The sequence below is a fragment of the Dipodomys spectabilis genome, unplaced genomic scaffold, assembly GCF_019054845.1.
Source record: "Dipodomys spectabilis isolate Male_0828 unplaced genomic scaffold, ASM1905484v1 ptg000069l, whole genome shotgun sequence".
NCBI classification, from domain to species: domain Eukaryota; kingdom Metazoa; phylum Chordata; class Mammalia; order Rodentia; family Heteromyidae; genus Dipodomys; species Dipodomys spectabilis.
Genome location: NW_024870746.1, coordinates 6421957 through 6443419, shown reverse-complemented (window position 1 = coordinate 6443419; position 21463 = coordinate 6421957). Strand labels below are relative to the sequence as shown.

General features: G+C 51.1%; 1 protein-coding gene across 5 annotated transcripts; it reads right to left on the bottom strand.

Annotated features, from left to right (window-relative positions):
* Nucleotides 1-1898: 1898 nt before the first annotated feature.
* Nucleotides 1899-20995, bottom strand: Pbxip1 (PBX homeobox interacting protein 1). 5 transcript variants are annotated; one of them, XM_042681380.1, is made up of 14 exons: nt 20710-20995; nt 20243-20292; nt 18825-18929; nt 11339-11425; nt 9472-9598; nt 9155-9222; nt 8930-9077; nt 6848-6910; nt 6677-6781; nt 6532-6555; nt 6207-6289; nt 5975-6106; nt 3282-4513; nt 1899-2890 (listed from the first exon to the last, which is right to left on the bottom strand). In XM_042681380.1, exons 1-14 carry the CDS (start codon nt 20810-20812, stop codon nt 2791-2793), a joined length of 2427 nt encoding a protein of 808 aa, XP_042537314.1. In that variant the 5' UTR covers nt 20813-20995; the 3' UTR covers nt 1899-2790. The 5 variants fall into 5 exon arrangements, with proteins under 5 accessions (XP_042537314.1, XP_042537312.1, XP_042537313.1 ...); XM_042681378.1 differs by having other exon boundaries at nt 6677-6910; XM_042681379.1 differs by lacking the exon at nt 6532-6555 and having other exon boundaries at nt 6677-6910.
* Nucleotides 20996-21463: the final 468 nt, after the last annotated feature.

Below are 21463 nucleotides of genomic sequence, written 5' to 3'. Positions count from 1 at the left end.
AAAGCCAGCCTGAGCAGGAGTTTGTAAGCCTTTTATCTCCAATTGACCACCAGAAAACCAGAAGTAGAACTGTGGCTCAAAGTGATAGATTGCTAGCCTTGAGTGAAAAAAAAAAAAAAGCACAGGGCCAGAACCCATTCCCTGTGTTCAAGCCCCACAAGCAACCAAAAAGAAAAAGAAAAAGAAACAAAAACAAAAAACAAAAAAAAAACAAGATTTTGAGGCCAACCTGAACAACTTAGTATGATCCCATCTCAAAAAACAAAACAAGGAGTGTGACTCAATGGTGTTTGCCTCAAATGCAAGAGTTCCTGCCCGGGGTTCAGTCTTGAGTGTAAAAGGAAGAGAAGAAGGAAAGTCCAGGGCTACCCTCCACTCCAACTCCAGCCTTCCAGAGCTGTGGTTTTAGGGCAACAGGTCCCTTTCCCGATGAGTTCAGGGAGCTCATTTGGATGGAAAAGACAAGAAGGCAAGGGAGAGGGTTTAAATTGGAAGGGCCCAGCCTAGACCCTGGAAAGCCAACAGGGATGTGTGGCAGAGTCCAGTGGCTCCACCCACAGGATCACCTCTACCCTACCCCTCCCAAGGGCCTGTTCCCAAGCTATGTTGAAGGAGACAGTGTTGTCCACCCCCCACCCGCCCCTAACTTCACACCCTGTGGTCTGGCTGGGTCTTCCCTCTTTACCAGCATTGCTGGGCCACATGGGGGTGATAGAGAGGCCTCAGAGCTATGTTGCATGGGAGGATCACTCAGCCCTCCCCAACATGCCTCTTAGGGCAATGACTCTTTGAAAATTTCCAGATCAGCAGATCTGCTTCCTGAATAGGTAAGGAGAAGGGGGCTTGGGGACCTCCCAAAGGCCCTAGAGTTCGTTATGCAAACAAGGGAAATGGGCCCTAGAAATGAAACTAAAAGACTTGAGAGGCCCATGAAAGACCCACGCACATCCCCCACCCCAGGCCCAGCATCTCCCTGCCTACCCACTGGCCTGAATCTCTTTCAGCATCAGGGTTACAAGTCTGCTACTCAGACAGTAAGAATTCTGAGACTCTAGAAGATGAGAAACGGTGGTCCACACAGCTGGCCCTGGGTGAGCCTGCACTGACTCCTCTCCACCCCTACTCCAGAAATTGAAGTCTTTCTCCAGCTTTTATCACTTACCTTCTGCCTGACAGGAAGTTCTTCCTCAGGCCTAAATACAACCCTTTCTGATGCAGAATGCAGGCTCCATTAGACTACAAGCTTCTTAAGGAGGTTCTGTATTACCAGGGCCTCACTATTTCTAGTTCACAGACTTTATAAATGTTTGCGAAATAAGTGATCTTAGTTCCATCCCAGCCTGGCCTGCTCTGCCCCTGAATCACACATTTAAAGCACTTAAACAGTGGCACATAGGCACTTGCTAAATAATCCAGAAATCAATTACAGCCTCCTAGGATCTTCCTCCTAGGGCTCCCGCTTCCAGAGCCCCTAGACCTACCCCTTTATAACTGACAACACAGCTGACCAGTTCTGAGTGCTTGCTGTGCTCATACCACTTTGCCTTTAGCACTATCTACATTACCAGGGTTGTCAAGAAGCCCAGTGTGCTGTCAAAAAAAAGGGTGACACTGGATCTGAGAAAGGACTTCCCAAATAAATAGTCAAAGGGATTCTGGGTCTTATTGACAGGTAGTAAGTGTATGGGGGGGGCGGGTCTGAGACTTGGGGGTGGTAAATAGTGGGGAGGAAAGTATTCAAGAAATGCAGTGCCAGGGTGCCACCTAGTGGATCCCTCATCTCTGTATTCCCCTCCCCCCCAATCCCTCACCTCCCTCCACCCCTGCCCCAGGGGACTGCAGTGAGAACTCTCTTCTCCAACCTTGCTCCAAAAAAGGCAAAATTTCTGAATGCCAAAAACAGGACATCCATTTGCTTTATTTCCTCTCTCAGTCCTTTCATCTCTGTTTCTGAGGACAATAACCCAGTATCCCCAGAGATGACTTACCCCAGGACCACCCAGCCTGGATTGGAGCTCATGGCGTTAGACTCCAAAGCTGACATTTTTCCATCAGCCAGTGGGACAGACAGTGCAGCATTGGATAACATGAGGACCCAGCCTCAAAGGCGGAGGCTTCATGAGGAAGGTGAGGCCAAAGGAAAGGGCATCTGGGAAAAGGAGCTAAGTACCAGTGCCTAGGAGGGCACCCAGCTACTCAGGTGTCCCCTGTGCTTAGAACCGCCTCCCTCCCCTCAAGGGCAAAGCTCTATAGTTCACATGGGGAGGTAAGGCCATGTGAAAAGCAGGAGTAAAAGGGGACTTCACCCCCCCTCCCCCAGAGGACAGTTACTTCTAAATCTAACAAAACCCCAGGGCAAGTCCTCACGCTGGGCTTCCAGCCAGCAGCTCTAGTCCCGTCCCAGAAGGCGCCTTGTCAGCATGTGGAGGAGGACATAACACACATACACAAGAGGACAAAAGCTCTTTGGCTTCAGGTTCAGAAACCCACCCATCCTCCCCACTCCTCTCCCAAGGGCCCTGGCACATTGGCACCACACAATCAGGCTGCAGGGTGCAGCCCGGGCCGGGGTATTTGCATACATTTGCAAAGACAGAACAGCAAGTCCAGGAAAGGCCTTTTTCTAATGAAAGTGGAATCAGTGCAGGACTGGGTGCTGTCTCTTTCCACAGTGAAGGACATCCAAGGACACCAAAGAGCCAAGGGAGGACAGCTGGATGGTGGGAGCTTGGTCTCTAGGGTTCAGATGGGGATGGTGGGCTAGGCCACTCCCCAGGGCAGGTGCAGGAATCAGCCCCTGTGGTGATGCTGATGGTGGTGGTAGTAGCTGTGCTCCTCCCGGGACCCCATGACTCTGGGGTTCCGCAAGTGCTTGTCCTTTTTCCCTGACCTGTGGAAGGACATGGAGTAGAAGGAGGCCTTTACTGGTCAGTACAAGAAAAGATGGGTACCCACTTCTTCCTAAAAAAGAGAACTCAGGCAACTGCCACAAGAGGCAAGGGCTGTTGTTGGATGAATGCTCCAGCTAGAGAGCTACAAGGTACATGCAAGGACAGGTAGGAAAGGACAATCAGAGAAAAATCCCCTAGCCCAAAAGAGGGTTCCTCAGGACCACTGTGGTCCCTCAAAGGAAGACAGGGAAGACACATGAGTGCCAGCTGGGGACTGAGAGGAGAGAGAAGTCCCCAAGCCAGGGTTCGCTCACAGCTAAGTGTTCCTTTGCATTCCTCCTGCCCCACCCGCCCCTGCCATTCAGGTGACCCGCCCCCAGAACTGCCCACCTCTTCTTCAGTGCTTTATCACCAAAGAAGTGGCTGAAGATGAAGTCCTCAAAGTCATCAACTTCGTCATCGTCACCTGTCTGTCGTACCGCCACCTCCTCCAGGCTGTCCTCCAAAGCATCCACAAAATCCCGGAAGCGAAGGCGGTCATGACGGAAGATACCATCCTCACCAAAGTAAGCAGGTGAGAGGGGCAGCTCCTTGGTCAGTTGCCCTGCCCAAGGCAGGCGTGCCAGGTATGTTCTCAGCAAAGCAGCCAGCTCATGTTGTCGTACCGGGGCCAGCTCCATGCCAAAGAAGGCTAGGCCTTCCTGCCGGGCACACTCCTCCACACCTGAGCAGCCCTGGGGTGCCCGGTACTTGTGTCTCAAAAGCTGCTCCCAAGGGGGCAAGGGATCATGACTGCCTTTAGCTCCCTCCCTCCCCCAAGGATGCTTCTGCCTTTCTTCAGAGTGGGGGCTCCCACTTTTCCTTTGGGATTCTTTGGGGTCCTGTCGTTTGCCATCCTTCCTGCTCCCCGACTCCTCTACCCTCTGCTTACCCTCTTTCCACCTCCCTGATAGCCCTTGGTCCTCCTCGCCCTCCCAGCTCTTCTTCTTCTTCTCCCAGCTAAATTCCTCCTTCTTATGCTTCCAGTGCTCAGCCTTTCTGTCCCTCTGCCCATTGTGCCATTTTTCTTTTCCACTCCACTCTCTGGGATTCTGGAAGCGAGGCTTCTGATACCAGGACTCAGATGCATTGGCATGCACAGCAGGATCCTTGCCCCAGTGCTCCAAGCCCTGCAGAGTCTGAGCCAACCTGTGGCCCAGTTCCGTCAGGCTGGCATGAGCAGGGGCTCCTCGGCCAGCTACCTTCAAGCCCCTCTGCAGGTCCTGCTGCACAGACCCCAGCAACCTCCGCTGCCTCTGAAGCTCCTGCCTAAGGGCCTGGGCCTCAGCCTCCAGCCGTTTCTGCTGCTCCAGGAAGCCAGGGTCTGGCTCCTGTCCCCTATGACCTTGCTCTTCAGTGGCCTTGCCACCCTGCGGGCCTCTGCCCCAGTTGAGGCATACCCCATCTGGGCCACGAACACAGTTGGCCTCTAGCCCCTGGAGCCGAGCCCTCAGCTGCTGCAGCTCTGACTCCAGGGCCTTCTGGGAGGCCTCACCCTGCTGCAGGGCTCCCCGGAGCCGGGCATTCTCCTCCTCCAGCCCTTTGGGTTGCTGCATCAGGCTCTGAAGTTCTTCTTTCTGGGCCTTAAATGCAATTAGAAATGGAAGAAATGACAAGAGTCTTTGTCAGACCAGGAGCCAGTGGCTCATGCTTGTAATCCTAGCTAGTCAGGAGGCAGCCTGGGCAGGAATCCTAGCTAGTCAAAGCCAGCCTGGGCAGCAAAGTCCATAGAACTCTTTTTTTTTTTTTTTTGGTCAGTCATGGGGCTTGAACTCTGGGCCTGGACGCCATCCCTCAGCTCTTTAGCTCAAGGCTAGGACTCTATCACTTGAGCCACAGCACCACTTCCAGTTTCCTGGTGGTTCATTGGAGATCAGAGTCTCACAGCCTTTCCTACTGGCTGGCTTCGAACCGTGATTCTCAGATTTCAGCCTCCTGAGTAGCTAGGATTACAGGCGTGAGCCACTGACACCCAGCAGTGAAACTCTATCTCCACCAGAAAACTGGAAGTTTTCTGGCTCAAGTTTGCATCTCAAATGGTAGAGTACTCCCCTTGAGCTGAAGAGCTCAGGGACAGCACCCAAGCCCGGAATTCAAGCCCCACGACCAACCAAAAAAAAAAAAGTCCTTGTCAGAATGGGCCCAATGCCTTCTACCCCAATTCCATTTGGTTATTGTAGGCAGGAATTGAAAATGAAACTCCACTGGTACAGTTCTCACCTTACATGTATGAAGCCCTGGTCTCAATCCCCAACACTAAGGAAGGGGAAAAAAGTTACAGTGGATGCCTGACCTGAACCTATTTTATTGCCTGGGAAACCCAGAGGATTTGATTCTCATCCTCTTTCACATCCTCTGGGATGCCCAAATGTCATTCTGGGTCTCTGCATCTATGTCCTCATATTAGTACACACTTCTTAACTTTCAGTAAAGAGAGACAATATCTGGCTCTCATGGCCTCATTTCTACCTCCAGTTCCCTCACTGTTAATTGATCCCAGTGCTTGGCATAGCCTTGATGTGTTCTTCTTGTTTTGTTTTGTTTTGTGCTGGTCCTGGGGCTTGAACTCAAAGCCTGAGCACTGTCCCTGAGCCTTTTTTTTTTTCTTCTCAAGTCTGGCACTCTACCAGTTGAGCCACAGCTCAACTTCTAGCTTTTTGGTGGCTAATTTGAGGTAAGAGTCTCACTGACTTCCCTGCCTGGGCTGGCTTTGAACCATGATCCCAAGATCTTAGCCTCCTAAGTAGCTAAGACTACAAGTATGAACCCCCAGCATCCAGTTTGGCATATTCTTCAAAGCCTGATTTATACAATGTCCAGGAAGACCATACAAATAATCAGAGTTGACATGCCACATGAAACAACTATGCCAGCCTTGGTGCAGATTCTAGCATGAGGGATGTGAACAGGGAATCAGGAAGACACCATGGCTATGAGAGGAAAAGAGGAGGCTCAGGGTGTGGGTAAGTAGGGAAAACTTCTTTGAGAGGAGGTCACTAGGACAGACACCTGGACTAGCCACACCTGCTTCTTCCTGCTGATACCTGTAGCTGGGCCTGTAGCAGCCGGATGTCCTGGTTCTCCTTGGCCAGCTTGTCCAGCAGAAGGCCCATGTTCTGCAGACTAGGGACACCATCAGAGGGCACTGAGGCCTGAAGCTGTTCCCTTAGCCCATCCTGAAAGCAAAAGAGCTGGTTGCTTCATACTGCCCAAAAGCCAGGGCAGACAGGTTCTTGCCACCAGGTGCCACACACCTGTAGAGATATCTGCACATACCTGCCTATCCCCAACAGCATCCACCAGCTCAGCCTCCAACCCAGGATCTGGGAAGACCTGCAGCTCTGCCTCCTCCATGGTCCCTGTGAAAAAGCAAAGTCTGAACGGGGCACCAAAACAACCAGAACCCATTCTGTCCTCTCCCAGTCACCCCTTCTGCCCTAGACACATCCCTTGGCCGAGAGTCCAGTGAGGTACAGAGCCCAGGGACACACTGAAAAGCTGAAACATCAATATGTGAGAAATAATGTACAACCCCTAACACACCTAATCCCCAATCCAGAGGACCCCAACATTCACATTCACATAATAGACAAGGACTTACCAGTCTCTGACTCTGAGAGACCACCTGAGGAGGGAGATAGGAGTCTGGTGAGGCCTCAGGGGAGGAGGTGGGGTAAATAAGGGAGCAGGATAGGATGGCAAGGCCAGAGTGCAGGCCAAAGGCCCCACAGCAGAGAGTCACTCACCTGAGAAGAGGAGGATCCCCAGGCCCAGCAGAACTAGGGCCCCAAGGAGGCACATGTTGAGGGAGATGCCCAGCTCCCCACCTGAACCCTCGCCTCTGGCCTGGTCTTCTACATCCAAGGACACCACAGGCTTCAGTGGGCTAGGCTCCCGGCCTCGCCGTCGCCGCAGACCCTCCACATCCACGTCAGTGTCATCCTCACTGCTAGAGCAGCGGCCCTCCTCCCTGATCCAAACTGATGGGGGACAGGACAATAAGGCAACAAGAGACAGGACCCAGGGAGAGAGGGGAAGAGGAGGAAGGCACAGGGAGACCCCTAGCCCTGACCACAGAAAGGCACATGAAGACTGCCCACTTCTACCTGGGCATCAAGAGCTGCCCCTGCCTAGACTGGAGGCAGGAGACCTGTCCCCTTACAACCTACCAAAAAAAAAAAAAAAAAGCCACTTTCATGCTAAAAGAATCTTCCAGGGCTGGGAAGGTGGCTCAGTGATAGAGCGCTTACCTTGCATACATGAGGCCCTGGGTTCAATTCCTCAACACCACATAAGCAAAAAGAAAAAAGCCGGAAGTGGGACTGTGGCTTAAGCGCTAGAGCACTAGCCTTGAGCTGAAGAGCTGAGGGACAGCGCCCAGGCCCAGAGTTCAGGTCCCACGACTGGACCCAATAAATAAATAAATGAAACTTCCTTCCTTCAACATGTACCTGGCATCAGCTTGGACAGCCACCCTTCTGGAAATGCTCCCAATTCTCTGGCCACTCATTCTGCCATCTTGGTTCTTCCCTGATCTTCTCCCTTAGAACCTTCCTAGTTCTAAGCATCTCACACTTCCCACAAGATCATAACTCTCTCACCTACCCCACTTACTGCCCTGACTGTAAACAAGCTCCTAACTGACAGTCCCTCCCTGGCTTCCCCAGAACCCTGGGCCTGTGGTCTGACTGCCTATAGCCATGCTTGCTTTCCTCATGGACCATTCAGCACACTGCCCTTCAAAATGGCTCTTTCCTGAAGTTTCCCAAATTAGGGACAAGTACCACTGCTGCCATCAGGCTGACCTCTCCAAATAATTGGATAAGCCTGCCCCTGAACTTCAAGAGTCTACCTTCTTCACAAGCCCATGGGCCCTGTTTTAGGTCAAGTCTGTATCACCTTTGCCTGACCACTGTGGCTGCTCCTAAATGGCTCCAGGTCTCAGCTTCTCCTACCCCTCCCCTTTGGCCCCTATCAGTCTTCAACAGAGACAACTCTTATATGCCAGGGTTACAGCCTGGAACAAACCTCTGGGCCTGTATTAGGGTTCTGGGGAGGGTAAAGGAGGGGTTGTGGGTTAGGAGCTTGCTTTCAATCAGGGCAGTGACTATTTATGTTGACCAGTAGTCGAGGCTGGAGCAGGAACAATGTACAATCCTACCTTAGTCTCCCAAGTTCTGGGATTATAGCATGACCCACCAAACCTGGTTTCTCGTGGCTCTAAGACACAAAGTCATTGGGGCTGGGATCTCTCTTAGATTCCTGGGACACATTCTAACACTGAGCCAAAGACACAAGTTAGACCTATGAGGAGGTACATAAAGGAGATGCAATTAAGGGGCTCCCAAAAGAGAGGGAGGTAGTTCAGAGAGGGAGGTAGTTCAGTCAGGAGAACACGAGAGAAGCAGGGATAACTGGAGGTGCCATTTGAATGGAAGTGAATACAGAATAGGTAGAGAGGGCAGGAGGAAGAGAACAATGTAGGCTAAGGCTGCAGCATCTGGAGAAGTGAGGCCAGAAGTCCTTGAGCTTCTTTGTGCTCAGGCCAGCACTCTACTACTTGAGCCATAGCGCCGCTTCTGGTTTTTGAGTGGTTAATTGGCGGTAAGAGTCTCACAGAACTTTCCTGCCCTAGCTGGCTTTGAACCATGATCCTCAGATCTCAGCCTCCTGAGTAGCTAGGATTATAGACATGAGCAACCAGCACCCAGTAAACATGCGCTTCTTTGTGGAGTGAACATAAGGGACTCTAGAAATTAATGTTGAGTTCTAGAATCAAGAGAAGAGGAGGACACAAGGAAGAGAGGAGTCAACCAGCTATTGGCCCTGCACTGTGACCTCATTCAAGTCAATTTCTCTGAGCTTCAGTGTACTGAGGAAGGAGAGCACCAAGCTGCAAAATCCAGGGTGGACTTGAAAATGTGCTCAGGAACGATAGCTGCTCACTTTCCAGTACCTCCTAGGACAGTGAGGGAAGGAAGCAAGGAGAGAGCCATCACCTGTTTTGGGACTTGGGGGAGGATTCTCCAGGTCCTCTGTGTCTGGTCCCAGGCTTGTCACCATGGAAGTCTCCGGCAAGTCTTCCTGGACCAATGTGTCTCCTGGACCAGGAGGCTCCATACCATGATCATCACCTTCCAGAACACCCTGTGTGGACATACCTGTGTGCAGTGTCCTCTCCCTCTCCCACTACCTTCCTTCGCTCCCCGGGTGAAGATCCTCACCTTGGCCTTGGTCTCTTCTTCCTGAGTGGGACTTTCATTCTGGGGGCTTTCAGTCTGGAAGAGGGTTCCTTTGGTAGGAGAAAAGCCAAGGAAAAAACACTGTCCTCAACTGAACTTCCTACACAGCCCTCCAGGTCTAATTGAACCCCAACAGGTTGTAAGAGGCAGAAAAAAAAAAAAGGCTGGGTGGTTAAGACAGAAGTCTATAACCTGAAGTTAATAGGGAAATAAGACCAAGAAGCATCCCCTTCCCTGAGGAGACAGACACTCCAGAAGATGGAAGGCAGCTATGCCTCCCTCTCTGTAGAGCCCCTTACCTTCTCCATCCAAGGTCTCAACTAATTCTTCACCATCTGCCTTGGAGATGATCCCAGGGTCCTGAGTAGATCTCTTAGATTCTGGATCTGTCCTGTGTTCAGGGCCCAAGGTTTCCACAGGTAGGTTCTGTGGGGTAGGATGTGGGGTAATCTCAGGGATGATCCAAAGAAAGACAAGACAAGGCAAAGTCAGAAGCACAGGGGCTGGTAGGGCTACCCTCAGGGACCCTGGCCCACATCTTGCTCAGTAGCAAGTAGATTCAAAGTGGGACTCAACTCAGCCATTCATGAACCTCACTCACTGCTCCCAGAGGCCAGGCTCCTGTGAAACCATGAAGGACCTGGACCATTGTATAAGCCTGGCAGCCTCTGAGGAAGGCTGGCTGGAACCTGAGCCCTTCCTGTCCCACAAGATCGTCAGTAACTGAGGGGTAGGAGATAGGAGGAGATGGCAAAAGAACAGAGCCTGCTGGGAGCCTGAGGGTCACAGATACATTTAAGGGACATCCTATAGCCACTCTCACATTAGCCCAACCACTTCTAACTTCTAAGCTTTTCTGGCTTTTCCCACTGTCTCCTCTCTCCATTCCCAAACCCATTTCCCCATAGCTGCTGACAGAAACCTAACTTCTCCCTGCTACAGCCAGCCTGATACCCAGTAGTAGTGTCTTTTTGCTGGCTGGGCCTCCAGCCCTGGACACAGAAAGCTTCGGCTTTCTGCATGCTTCCCCTTGGCAGGCTCATAGACTGCCCACCCTGTCTGTGGCTCCTGTTCCCTCTCCAAAAACAATTCTTGACTTTAGTATGTTTCTTTGCAAACTCTTACAAGGCAAGCATCACAACACTGGTTTTCCAGAAGAGGACAGAGAGGAAAAGTGGCTTAGCCAAAATCCCCAGCTATCAGCAAAGACACCCCTACAGAAGGCCAAGGCCAACCAAGATCACAATGCCTGTCTTCTCCCCAACCTGCCTCCCACTCAGTAAGCCCTAGTCCTTGTGTCCTGCTCCAGTGCTACTACTGAGGAAAACTCCTCAGTCCCAGCTGGGCTCCTCAAGGGCCCCTCAAAGTCACAAGGTCTAAAAGGAATTCCATTTCCCACCCTGACTTTAAAAAAAAAATGGCCTACTGGCCTATATATGTTGACCAGTAGTCCAAGGTGGGCAGGTACAATTTATAATCCTTCTACTTCTAGGATTATAGCATGACCCACCAAACCTGGTTTCTGGTGGCTCTAAGATACAAAGCCACTGGGCTGGGATCTCTCTGAGATTCCTGGGATATATTCTCCCTATCCCCTTTTTATTTACCAGTGTCTTATCCTGACAGCTCTTCTCTCTTTTCAAGGTTCCGTCGCAACAACTCCTATCTGGACAGCTACAGAACTTTGGAAATAACTGTTCCTGTTCCCAGTCAGCCTACAGAGTGGCTTAGCCCTCTGCCCAACCCCTTCACTGACTGGCCATCAGGATAAGGCCTGTCTGCCTTACCAGACCCTTCAAGCTTGCTAGATTCCCAGCTTCACTCCAACACTGGCTCTGCCTTGTCTCTACCTCAACCAATGACTTCCTCTCTCTCCCCAACATGTCTCCCCCATGTTGCCTGATCTCCCCAATGTTAACTGATCTCCCAACTAGAACTCCCTCCCTAATCCTCTCAGTTTACCCAAATGATACCTTCCCTTCCATGTATGACCCAAGTCCCAGCACTGGATGCCAGGGCCAGGTCTCTTGGCCATTGAAATTTTTTTAACAACCAACAGTAGGCAATGCAGTTCATTCTCAGGAGCAAGGAAGAGGATGGACCCAGAGTGTAGTTTAGCCCAGCAGCCCCACCGCCAAATGTGGTTCCCAGAACAGTTCTTCCTACCTCTGAGCCGGCAAGCACCCAGCTATTATCTGAGTCTGGGCAGGAGGCCATAGTTGCTGAGGTCCCAGGGGCTGTTGGGGCTGCCACCTGTGGAGGAAGGCTCTCTTAGGACAGGAAGCTCCCTTTAGAAGAGGCAGGATGTGGAAAGCAAACTTGGCAAAGTTCTAAGGATAGAGAGTTGGGCAGCAGCCTCCAGAATCCAGGCTGCTTCCAGTCTTGACCCTGATCCCTCAGTTCTTCTGGGCAGTATTTGCCTTGCAAATCAGCACCTGCCAACAGCCACAGAGAAGCTGTCTCTTCCCAGATCCACAGGCCTTTGAAAACTGTACTGACCTTGAAAGGTCAAAGAAGCTCGTACTGGAAAGGCCCTGGGAACATCGGGTTCAACCCTCTGATGTTAATAGTCAGGGAAGAGAAAGCCCAAAAAGGCTGACACAATTTGCCAAAAAAAAAAAAAGAATAAGATTAAGGAAAACAACATGATAGGGCCTCCCCCTTACAAAATCGGGCAGCTCACAAACACCCACTGAACAGAAGGGCCACTAGGGTCTGGAGAGATGTGATTTTTGTTTCATTCCAGCCTCAATCTCCACTGTCAACTCCTCATCAGTCCTCTCTATATCTGGTTCTGGGTTTTTAGCACTCACTGGCTGTGATTTCCCTTCCTTTCTGTGGGACAGAGCTGTGCATGTAGCTTCTTAAAACCCTCTTAGATTCTCAAGTACACCCAGGACTAAGCAATGCTGGTAGAGCTTAGTCCACACAGTACACCTTAAGTCACTCTCCTTGTTACAGGACTCTGGTCCTAGCCTCTGCTTATCTGCTCTGACTTGGCAAGGTCAGGATGAGGGCATGACTTCAGCCTCCAAAGCCTGACACAAAGCAAGGCAAGAAAAAATGGTCAAGACTATGCTGTCAGGCTGGGAAGCTGCAAATGGGACCAGATATGGTAAAGTGACAGATGAGCTGACCCCTCAAACTCCTGCATGGATGGTGATCTCCCAGAGGAAGATAAATAACTGCCTCCCACAGAACCAAAAAGACAGTATGTGTAAAACAACAGTGGGAAAGGTAAGTGGGCTGAGAGGCTCAGGCAGTGCTACCCTTGAAGCCAGCCACATGGCCCCCATCTGTTTCAGCTGGTTTCAAGTCCTGCGTGGCTAATCACCTTCTGTGGTTCTTGCAAATGAAGATTCAAGACCAGGATGGGTAAAACACACCTGAAAGACTCTTCTATAATGTTCATGCCTCCCAGACACACACACACACACACTCTCTCTCTCTCTCTCCTCTCTCTCTCTCTCTCTCTCTCCTCTCTGTTGCTGTCTCTCTCTCTCTGTCTCTCTCTCCATGCAGAGCCAGGAGAATGGCTGCCATCACTGCTTTCAAATCCAATAGGATACTACCACCGGTAGGTTTCTATAGATATCCATAGACATTGCTGTTCAGCCTTCTGTTCTCTGTCTCTCCCCCACTGTTCTGTCATCATCTCCCCACCCCCCCCATTGCTGCTAGTGACTGTTAACAGGTGGTGTCAGGAAGGAAGTGGCAGCAGCTTGGGCTGAAGTCCCTGTTTATCCCTGGCTTTGTACAGCCTGATCAGGTCCTCCAGAACCAGGCACCATGGCAACCAGAGTGATGTCAGACCCAGTGTCTCCATAGAAACCAGCAACAGTATTTGGGTCAACAAGACAAATAGTTTAGAAACAAGAGATAGTCTGGAGCCCCTGCACTCTGGGTCCTAAACTATGATACCTGTCTCCTGGTGTGTTCACCCAAGATTCCAAGATACCCGGTTCTCCCAAGGCAGCATCTCACTGCCTTATTAGGAAATTTCTTCTGCTACTTATTCTCCACCCTTTCCTGCCATTTTCAGAGTTTTTTCTTCTGGGAAAAAAAAAAAAAAAAAAAAAAACCTCTGGGAAGAAAATTCCCTCTCTCCCCACCATCCCATTCTCCTCATTCTGACAAGATTCAACAAAAACATCTTGAAAAGTTGTCAAAGACGTCTGTCATTTCTAAGAAACAGCTAAAGGGGGAGCTCTCCCACTCTGTAAGAAGTTAGGAAGTCTCCAGCTCATTTTAACCCAACAATTGTTCCCCCAGATCTCTCTGGCAAACAGACCTAGGGCAACAAGAACTTGCCTGAGAGACTCAGAACAAGTCATTGAGTTAGAAATATCCACCTCCCTCCTATCCCGGTCGGTCCCTTAGGTCCTTGAAAAGCAGCTGCACGGATCCAATATTGTGCCCAGTCCTCCTAGACTTTCGTCTCTTCCTTTATCTGGGGATAAGGGAGTCTGTGGACCCTTCCCAACAAGGGCATTACCTGACCCAGCTCTGCTTCAGTCTTCAGCTAAACTTGTAGCAGTCAGCCCAGTTTTCCAGCCCAAGAAAAGAACGGATCACGTGAACTGCCACTAACCAATAAAAAGTAGACTTCCTCGAGGAGGGTGGAAACTTTCAGCGAATAAGAACTAGAATTGGAGAGCCAGGGAGTGGGAAGGGAGATCTACAGAGCACCCTAACCTGCTTTTGCCTCCTGGTGGGCAACTGGGGACTTCTACAAACTGAATTGAGTTACCTCCCTTTCTTTCCTAGTGATTAGAGTTCTAGAAGACCCTGACTGAAATGCTGGTGTCTCCTGAGATGACACAAGAAGCCAAGCTGGGCCACAGACAGACAGAGACAGCTGTGGGATGGGGGAGGAGAAAGGACAGGTGGCAAATCTGTTGGTTTAGAAATAGCCTGCTATGCTCCTCATTGGCCCTAACAGCCAGCCAACTGAGGTGCTGCTGCTAAAAAAAAAAAAAAAAAAGTGTGGGGGGGTGCCGGGGGAAGACACTGGAGCTCATGCCTATAATCTTAGCTACTCAGGAGGCTGAGATCTGAAGATCATGGTTTAAAGCTAGCCCAGGCAGGAAAGTCCAATTAACCACCACAAGTGGCTCAAAGATAGAGCACTAGCCTTGAGCAGAAAACTCAGGGACATTGCCCAGGCCCTAAAGTCAAGCCCCACCAACTAAATAGAAGGAGCAGGTTGTTAAATATAATCCCAGAATTGAAGCAACGCAAGATAGTGAGTTCTAGGTCAGTCTGGGTTACCTACTCCCTCTCAAAAAGCAAAACAGGAACAACAAAAAACAGGAGTGGGAGCTGGGCGCTGGTAGCTCACACCTATAATCCTAGCTACTCAGGAGGCTGAGATCTGAGGATCATGGTTCAAAGCCAGCCAGGGAAGGATAATATGTGAGACTCTTATCTCCAATAAATCACCAGAAAACCAGAGGTGGTGCTGTAGCTCAAAACAAAACAAACAAACAAAAAACAACAACAACAAAAAACAGGAGTGGGGTTGAGAATGGAATATGAAAAGCATATAAACAATTAAATTTGCACTAGACACCGATAGCTCATACCTGTAATCCTAGCTACTCAGGAGGCTAAGATCTGAGGATCACAATTTAAAGCCAGCCTGGGGGGGCTGGGAAGGTGGTTCAGTGGTAGAGCACTTGCCTTGCAATGTATGAGGCCCTGGGTTCGATTCCTCAGCACCACATGAGCAAAAAGAAAAAAGCCGGAAGTGGCGCTGTGGCTTAAGTGGTAGAGCGCTAGCCTTGAGCTGAAGAGCTGAGGGACAGCACCCTGGCCCAGAGTTCAGGCCCCACAACCGGACCCCCCAGTAAATAAATAAATAAATAAAGCCAGCCTGGGAAGGAAATCTGTAAGACTCTTATCTCCAATTAACGACAAAAGCTTAGGGACAGTGCCCAGGCCCTGAGTTCATGCCCCAGGACCAGCATAGGAAAGGGAAAGGAAGGAGGAAGGAAAGGAGGGAGGGAAAAGAAGGAGGGAGGGAGGAAGAAAATGGGCTGTGTGGATGCTCTTCTCATGATTGTAGCTACATTTGATGGCTAGTCCATCAAATAGGGAGAAGGAGGCACTAAACCCAGATCTGAAACATTGGGTCTCCCAGGGGCCTTGGAGCTAAGTCTCCTGCCTGGCTCCAGGCCCAGTCCAGGAATGTGCCCAGAAAGGAAACCTGGTTTCTCACAGCTTGGGCAACCACAGTAGAGTCTGCTGGGGATTGGGAATGGGCTGAATCCTCCTGCCACCAGCTCTTCCAAAGATCCTTGGGAGTAGACATTTTACCTTCAAAGCATCTTCCTAGTGAAGAATTACCCCTCTCTAATAACTGTGTGCAAGGTAAAGGACAGTTTGCTGGAATGTGACCAAGTAGAGCTGTTAATGCAATGTGAGTTGGGGGCAGACTAAGTGGAGCTATCTAAATTGGTAGTGGGAAGCCCACAATGCATTATTTTAAATACAGAAGAGGTAGTAACAGGATGTTATTACTATACAACTAGAAAGGAACTGCCCACCTAGTCAGAAGATGTCAGCCTGCTTGACCTTGTTTATCTGATTAATGCCCATTTTGTAGGCAACCAGCTTGAGTAAAACCCAGTCTGTCCTACCTCCCTTGGGATCCAAGCTTCTTTCTGGCACTAGCCGGGTTCAGGTAGCCCAAAATAAACTCCTTTATCCTCTCTAAAAAGTGGTCTTGATCTCTGCTGGTCTGCACTGCCACAACATTAGCTGTAACAGTGGCACATCCCAACCTTCTTGCAGATAAACAGCAAGAAGTCCTTGTCTGGATTTTCAAGTCATTTTATTAATCCAACCATACAAAAGATCCCATGACCACATCTCTGCCATCCCACTTTCTTCCAAAAAGTAGAGGACAAGGTGGCAGTTGGGATAGACACTCCCCAGGAGCATTTTACAAACTGTGGAGACCACACAAAAATACTAACAAAAGAGAGGCAAACAGAACCACAAACACAACACAAAGTTGAGCAGCAGGGAGCTGCCACCTATGCTGTTTCGGCGTTGGGGAAACTGGGAGAGAAAAGCCAGCCCTTTTCTTCACAGCCTCTAAGGCCTACCGGCTCCTCCAGACAATGTGCAGGAACTGAGGAAAGCAGGGGTAGTAAGAGATGGGAGGGTGGCCTTTTCAGCTAAACCCAGTGCTCAGAGTTGACTCCTCTCAGGAAGGACACACCCCCGGCCTGCCTTCCTACCCCTTTGAGGAATGTGCACATTCACTGTTAGACTAAAAAGAGCACCAGAAGGGGCTCCAGGTCAGGCCCATCTCATCACTGACAAACAGTGCTTTAAAAATAAAAACAGCTGGGAATGGGTGTGGTAGCACACAAACCTACAATCCAGTAGCTCTGAATACAGGCAGAGCCAGGAAAATCATGAGTTTGAGGCTAGCCCAGACAAAGTTAGTGAATTTCTATTTCAAAAGCAAAATGAAAATTGAAGAGCTGGGAGTGTGGCTCAACTCCTACAGTATTGGGTGAGGCCCTGGGCTCAACCCCTCAGAACTGCAAAAGAGAAGGGAAGGAGAATGGAAGAGGTGAGGGGAGTTTAGAGCAGGACTTTGGCTGAGGAATGAGAATTGCTAGATCATCAGGCCCAAAAGGATACCAAAGGATAGCAAAGGAACAGAAGTTTAAAAAAAAAAAAAAAAAGCCTCCAGGTTCTTCTACCTTTTAGTTGCCATGGCAATGAGGATCTCACTGCCTCCTACTGCCTCAATTGGATCCTTTCATACGGAAGGAAATGAGGTATAAAGGCTCTGTGCCTTTCTAAGCTTTAGTTCAATCAAGCCAGAGAGGCAGAGAAATAAGGGCACCAAAAGCTGAAGAACAGCACGGAGTATAATGTGCAACAGAGAGGGGGTGCGGGTTACCACCAAAATCTAGAGTATCAAGTTGGCCCAAACTTCAAATATTCTGGTCTGTAAAACCACATATCCAATTTTTGGCAATATATATATATATGATCATTAAGAGAAAAGCACAAGAAAAGTTGGGAAAGGACCAGTGACTTTGGTATGAGGAAGATTTGTCCTAACAGCATCCCAACCTTACCTATTATCTTGAAACCCCCAAATCACCAAGAAACTGCAATAGCCAGGCACTCTCCTGCTTCTTCAAGCTATTTGGTGCTCTGAATGGGGAGGAGTTAGATAAGCCTAGGGAAGGAGAGAAAAGGGGAGACATCCCCACATAGTCCCTAAAACTGTCAAAGCCCATGAAAGGGCTATGAAGAACCCCATTTCTTTTTAGAGCCAGAAACCTTAATACTTGACTCTAAAAACAACGTTGGACCTGTGGGTCTAGATAGGGGTGTTAGGCACGGGTAGTAGGGGCTCTCCAGAACTTCCTTCATCCACTTTTCACCCCCAGGCCGCTAGAGGGCAACACACAAAAAAATGGCTCTGCTCGGCAGGGCTTTGGTTTCCTGGATCTCTGTAGATCTCAAGGCATAAGTTCCAAGAAAAGTAACAAATACAGGCTCTTCTGCCTGCCTACATCCATTTCTTTTAGGCTCCTAGGAACCAGTGTTTCTGCTCCATGGGGATAGAAAGCCAGTGGAAACAAGAACCAAGAGCTAGACAATCACTCTGGAAGAACAGAGAGGAAATATACACTTGGCCAGACCACCCTGTCAGTCACCCATCGTTAGCAGCCACCAGCTGTCCCATGCTCTCTCGGATGTAGACAGACTGGATCTCCTTGGTCTTCAGGCAGAGATCACAGGCCCAGACGGCAGAGGCCTCAGTGGTCAGCAGCCCATAGGCGTTCTCAGTCATGCCTGTGCATTCACGGTGGAACCACTTCTGGCAGGAGGCCTCACACAGAATGGCATCCTGGTCATCATTCACCTCACTTCGACAGGCACCACATGGGTACACCAGGCCTGGAGGAGGCTGGGGCCCTGAGCCTCCACCTGCCTTGCCAGAAGGTGCCAGGCTGTTGGCATCTGGAGTGCCCCCACCACGTCCACTGCTATTTGGTGGAAAACTGGGCTGATTCCCATTAACAGCGGCAGCAGGGGAGCCTGAGTGGGGCTCCTGGGGGAAAGCAGTAGGAGCGGGTGGGTTCAGGGGCTTCCCTCCATCCTCACTACCTGGGCCAGGAAAGCCAGGGTCTGGACCAGGGAAAGGACTTGTGTTGGGAGGCAGACTGGGAAGCCCTTGACCGGGTCTCTGGAGAGGAGAAGGGCCAAAAGGTGCCCCTGGTTGGGCAAAGCGTTGGGGGAGGGAAGGAGGGCCCAGCTCTCCCCTAGGAGGCTGTCCCATAGTGGGTGAGATCATGGGACCAAATCCTCCCACTGGACCTGGCATCATCTGCCCACCAGGAGGACTAAAGTTTTGACCCAGTGGCTGGTTGAAGGGTTGATTGGGAAAGTTCATATTGCCTGGTGGTGGGTAGCCAGGGCCCTGTGGAGGCATGTTGAAAGCTGGCCCCATAGGATTGGGAGGGAAAGGCGGAGGCTGTCGACGAAGTGGCTGAGGACCCCCTCCTCCCCCAGTGCCATAGCCTGGGGGTACCTGGCCAGCCATGCCCCCCTGTACACGAAAGCCTCCAAAGGGCACAGGACTGCCAAGGAACGGAGGGGCTGCACCCCCCACCTTAGGGGCTCCGAAGTCATCCTCAAAAGGGTTGGACGCAACCAGGTGATCCACCATGGGAGTTGGTGGTGGTGCAAACTCTGTCAGATGTGAATATGCAGGGCCCTAGTGAGAAAGAGAGGAAGAGGGTCAAGGAGGGAAACACTAAACACAATACAAGCCATGGAGGCAAACACAATACACACCATGAAGGCTCAGATCTAAACTCAAGTTGGACCTTAAAAATGCAAAGAAAAGCAGAGCATAGGGATCTGTTTTGAAAAACAGGCAGGACTATGCTGAAATCCCAGCTGACCCTAAATCAGGTATATAACTTTTTAAAAACAAGTGGGATGCTGGTAGCTCATGCCTGTAATACTAGCTACTCAGGAGGCTGAGATCTGTGGATCAAGGTTCGAAGCTAGACTGGACAGTGAAGTTCATGAGACTCTTTATCCCCAATTAACTACCTTCCCTTCCCCCACAGAAAACCAGAAGTGGTGCTGTGGTTCAAGTCGTAGAGCGCTAGCCTTGCACTCAGGGACAGTGCCCAGGCCCTGAATTCAAGCCCCACAACTGACAAAAATAAATAATAACTTTTTTTTGGGGGGGGGGGTCTGGTAGTGGGGCCTGAACTCTGGGCCTGGGCGCTGTCCCTCAGCTCTTCAGCTCAAGGCTAGTGCTCTATCACTTGAGCCACAGCGCCACTTCCGGCTTTTTTCTTTTGGTTTATGTGGTACTGAGGTGTCGAACCCAGGGCCTCGAGCATGCAAGGCAAGCGCTCTACCACTGAGCCACCTTCCCAGCCCAATAATAACTTTCCTAAACCAGACTTTTCTCTGAAAAGCAGAGTAACTATGAAAGCACACCTGACACTTAAAAAAAGGTCCTTAAGGGCTGGGAATGTGGCTTAGTGGTAGAGTGCTTGCCTACCTAACATGTTTGAAGCTCTGGGTTCAATTCCTCAGAACCACATAAACAGAAAAAGGCAGAAGTCATGCTGTGGCTCAAGTGGTAGAGTACTCCCCTCGAGCAAAAAGAGAAGCAGCAGCAGCAGCAGCAGCAACTTGGGGATAGTAGTGCTCAGGCCCTGAGTCCAAGCCCCAGTTCTGGCCAAAAAAAAAGTTCCTTAAGTTCATCATCATCAGGTCTGTCAAAAAAAAAAGTTCCTCAAGTTCATCATCATTATGTCATCAGTTCAGGAAAGATGAAAGGAAGACCATAATCCTCACCAATAATACTTTTGCTTAAACCATGTCTTGGAGGAAAATATTTTCCCCCACGTTCATTATAAGGTTGAAAGAAATAACCAGACATAGAACAAGACAGCTATCTCTTTCCTCTGTGCCTGATGGAAGACACTGAATAACAACAGGACATCAGTAGCCAGTGCATTTAGGGCCTGCTAAGAGTGACTCCCACCAACCACGGCCATTCACCTGAGTATTTGACTTCCTTCGCTTCTTTTCTGGGCTCTTCATTTGCAGACCTGAAAGAGCAGCAAAAGGCAGACACAGGCAAGTTTTCCTGAGGTTTCTACCACATCCTTCTCTCCCACTCTCCCCGAAAGTACTCTAACTTCATTATGTGCTTGTTTGGCTATTTAACAAATGCTAATTCAAATCACACGAAAACCGGACTCAGTTAAGTATTCCTTGAAATCACAGATACCCCACTTCTTGATATCATCTAACTTGAAGTACCTCCTGCTTTCAACAAGGCTCCAAACCCTGCGGTGGCTATGTGACACCGGCCCCAATCTCTTCAGAGCTACACCCACTTATCTGTTCCACGGGAGCCTCCCCCGCCCCCCGGTCCCACAGACCGCCCGCCATTTATCAGCTCTCCCCTCCAAGACTCCCAAATCCTGGGTCTCCCCTGCCCCGGCCTCTGTGGGCGCGCTCACCGGCCTTGCCCTGCTTCCTCCCGGTGCTGGGCGGCGCAGGGGGCGGTGCGGGGCCGCCACCTCCCTCCAGCTTGTCCGGTGGGGGCGGCGCCGAGGCGGCCATGGAGTGGGGGACCGGAGTCAGCGGCGGTGGCGGGGGATGGAGGCGTCCTCAGACCGCACCATCGCCCGGAAGGGGAGTCAGGGGCAGCATGGCCCCCGCGCTGCGGAGAGCGGTCGGCGCGGCGAAGGGGTGGCGCCCAGCCAGAGCGCGAAGTGCGCGCTCGCAGGGCCAGCCACCCGCCCCGAGCCACAGCAACCGGAACCGGAACTGGACTCGGCCACCACCACCGGGCGCGGCGGGGAGGGGATCCGGGAACCGACCCTCGGTGGGGAGCCCGGCGACGGCATGCCGCACCCCTCACGGCCCTGGTGGAGTGAGGCTTCCCGCTGGAGGTGGGGGGAGCCTGCCAGGGCCCGTCCGCGGGATGGCCGCGGAGCCCACCCGTCCACCCCTACTGCAGGCCGTACCACCCGGCGGGGGGCCGGTCCGGGAGGTCCTGGCCGTGGGGCTGCCAAAGCGACTGCCCGCCCCTATCCCGCCCGCCCGAGCCAGCCTCCTCCTCCTCCCAGGACACCCCCCAGGGGCAGGAGAGCCAGCGTCCAGCCTTGCCACGCCCCTGCCAGGCACAAACTGCCACCCCTGGGTTCCCCCGGGCGGGCACGGGGCGTGCCCCAGCAACGAAGCCAGGTGGGGCTGGCCGCCACCTCCCAC

Coding starts and splice junctions, on each gene's coding strand:
- Pbxip1 (XM_042681378.1), bottom strand. CDS start 20,812: ATGGCCGCCTCGGCGCCGCCCCCACCGGACAAGCTGGAGGGAGGTGGC. Junction 18,930..20,242: donor GAAGGAAGTCAAATACTCAG/GTGAATGGCCGT, acceptor CTTTCTCACTAG/GGCCCTGCATATTCACATCT. Junction 9,599..11,338: donor GGGTGCTTGCCGGCTCAGAG/GTAGGAAGAACT, acceptor CCTACCCCACAG/AACCTACCTGTGGAAACCTT.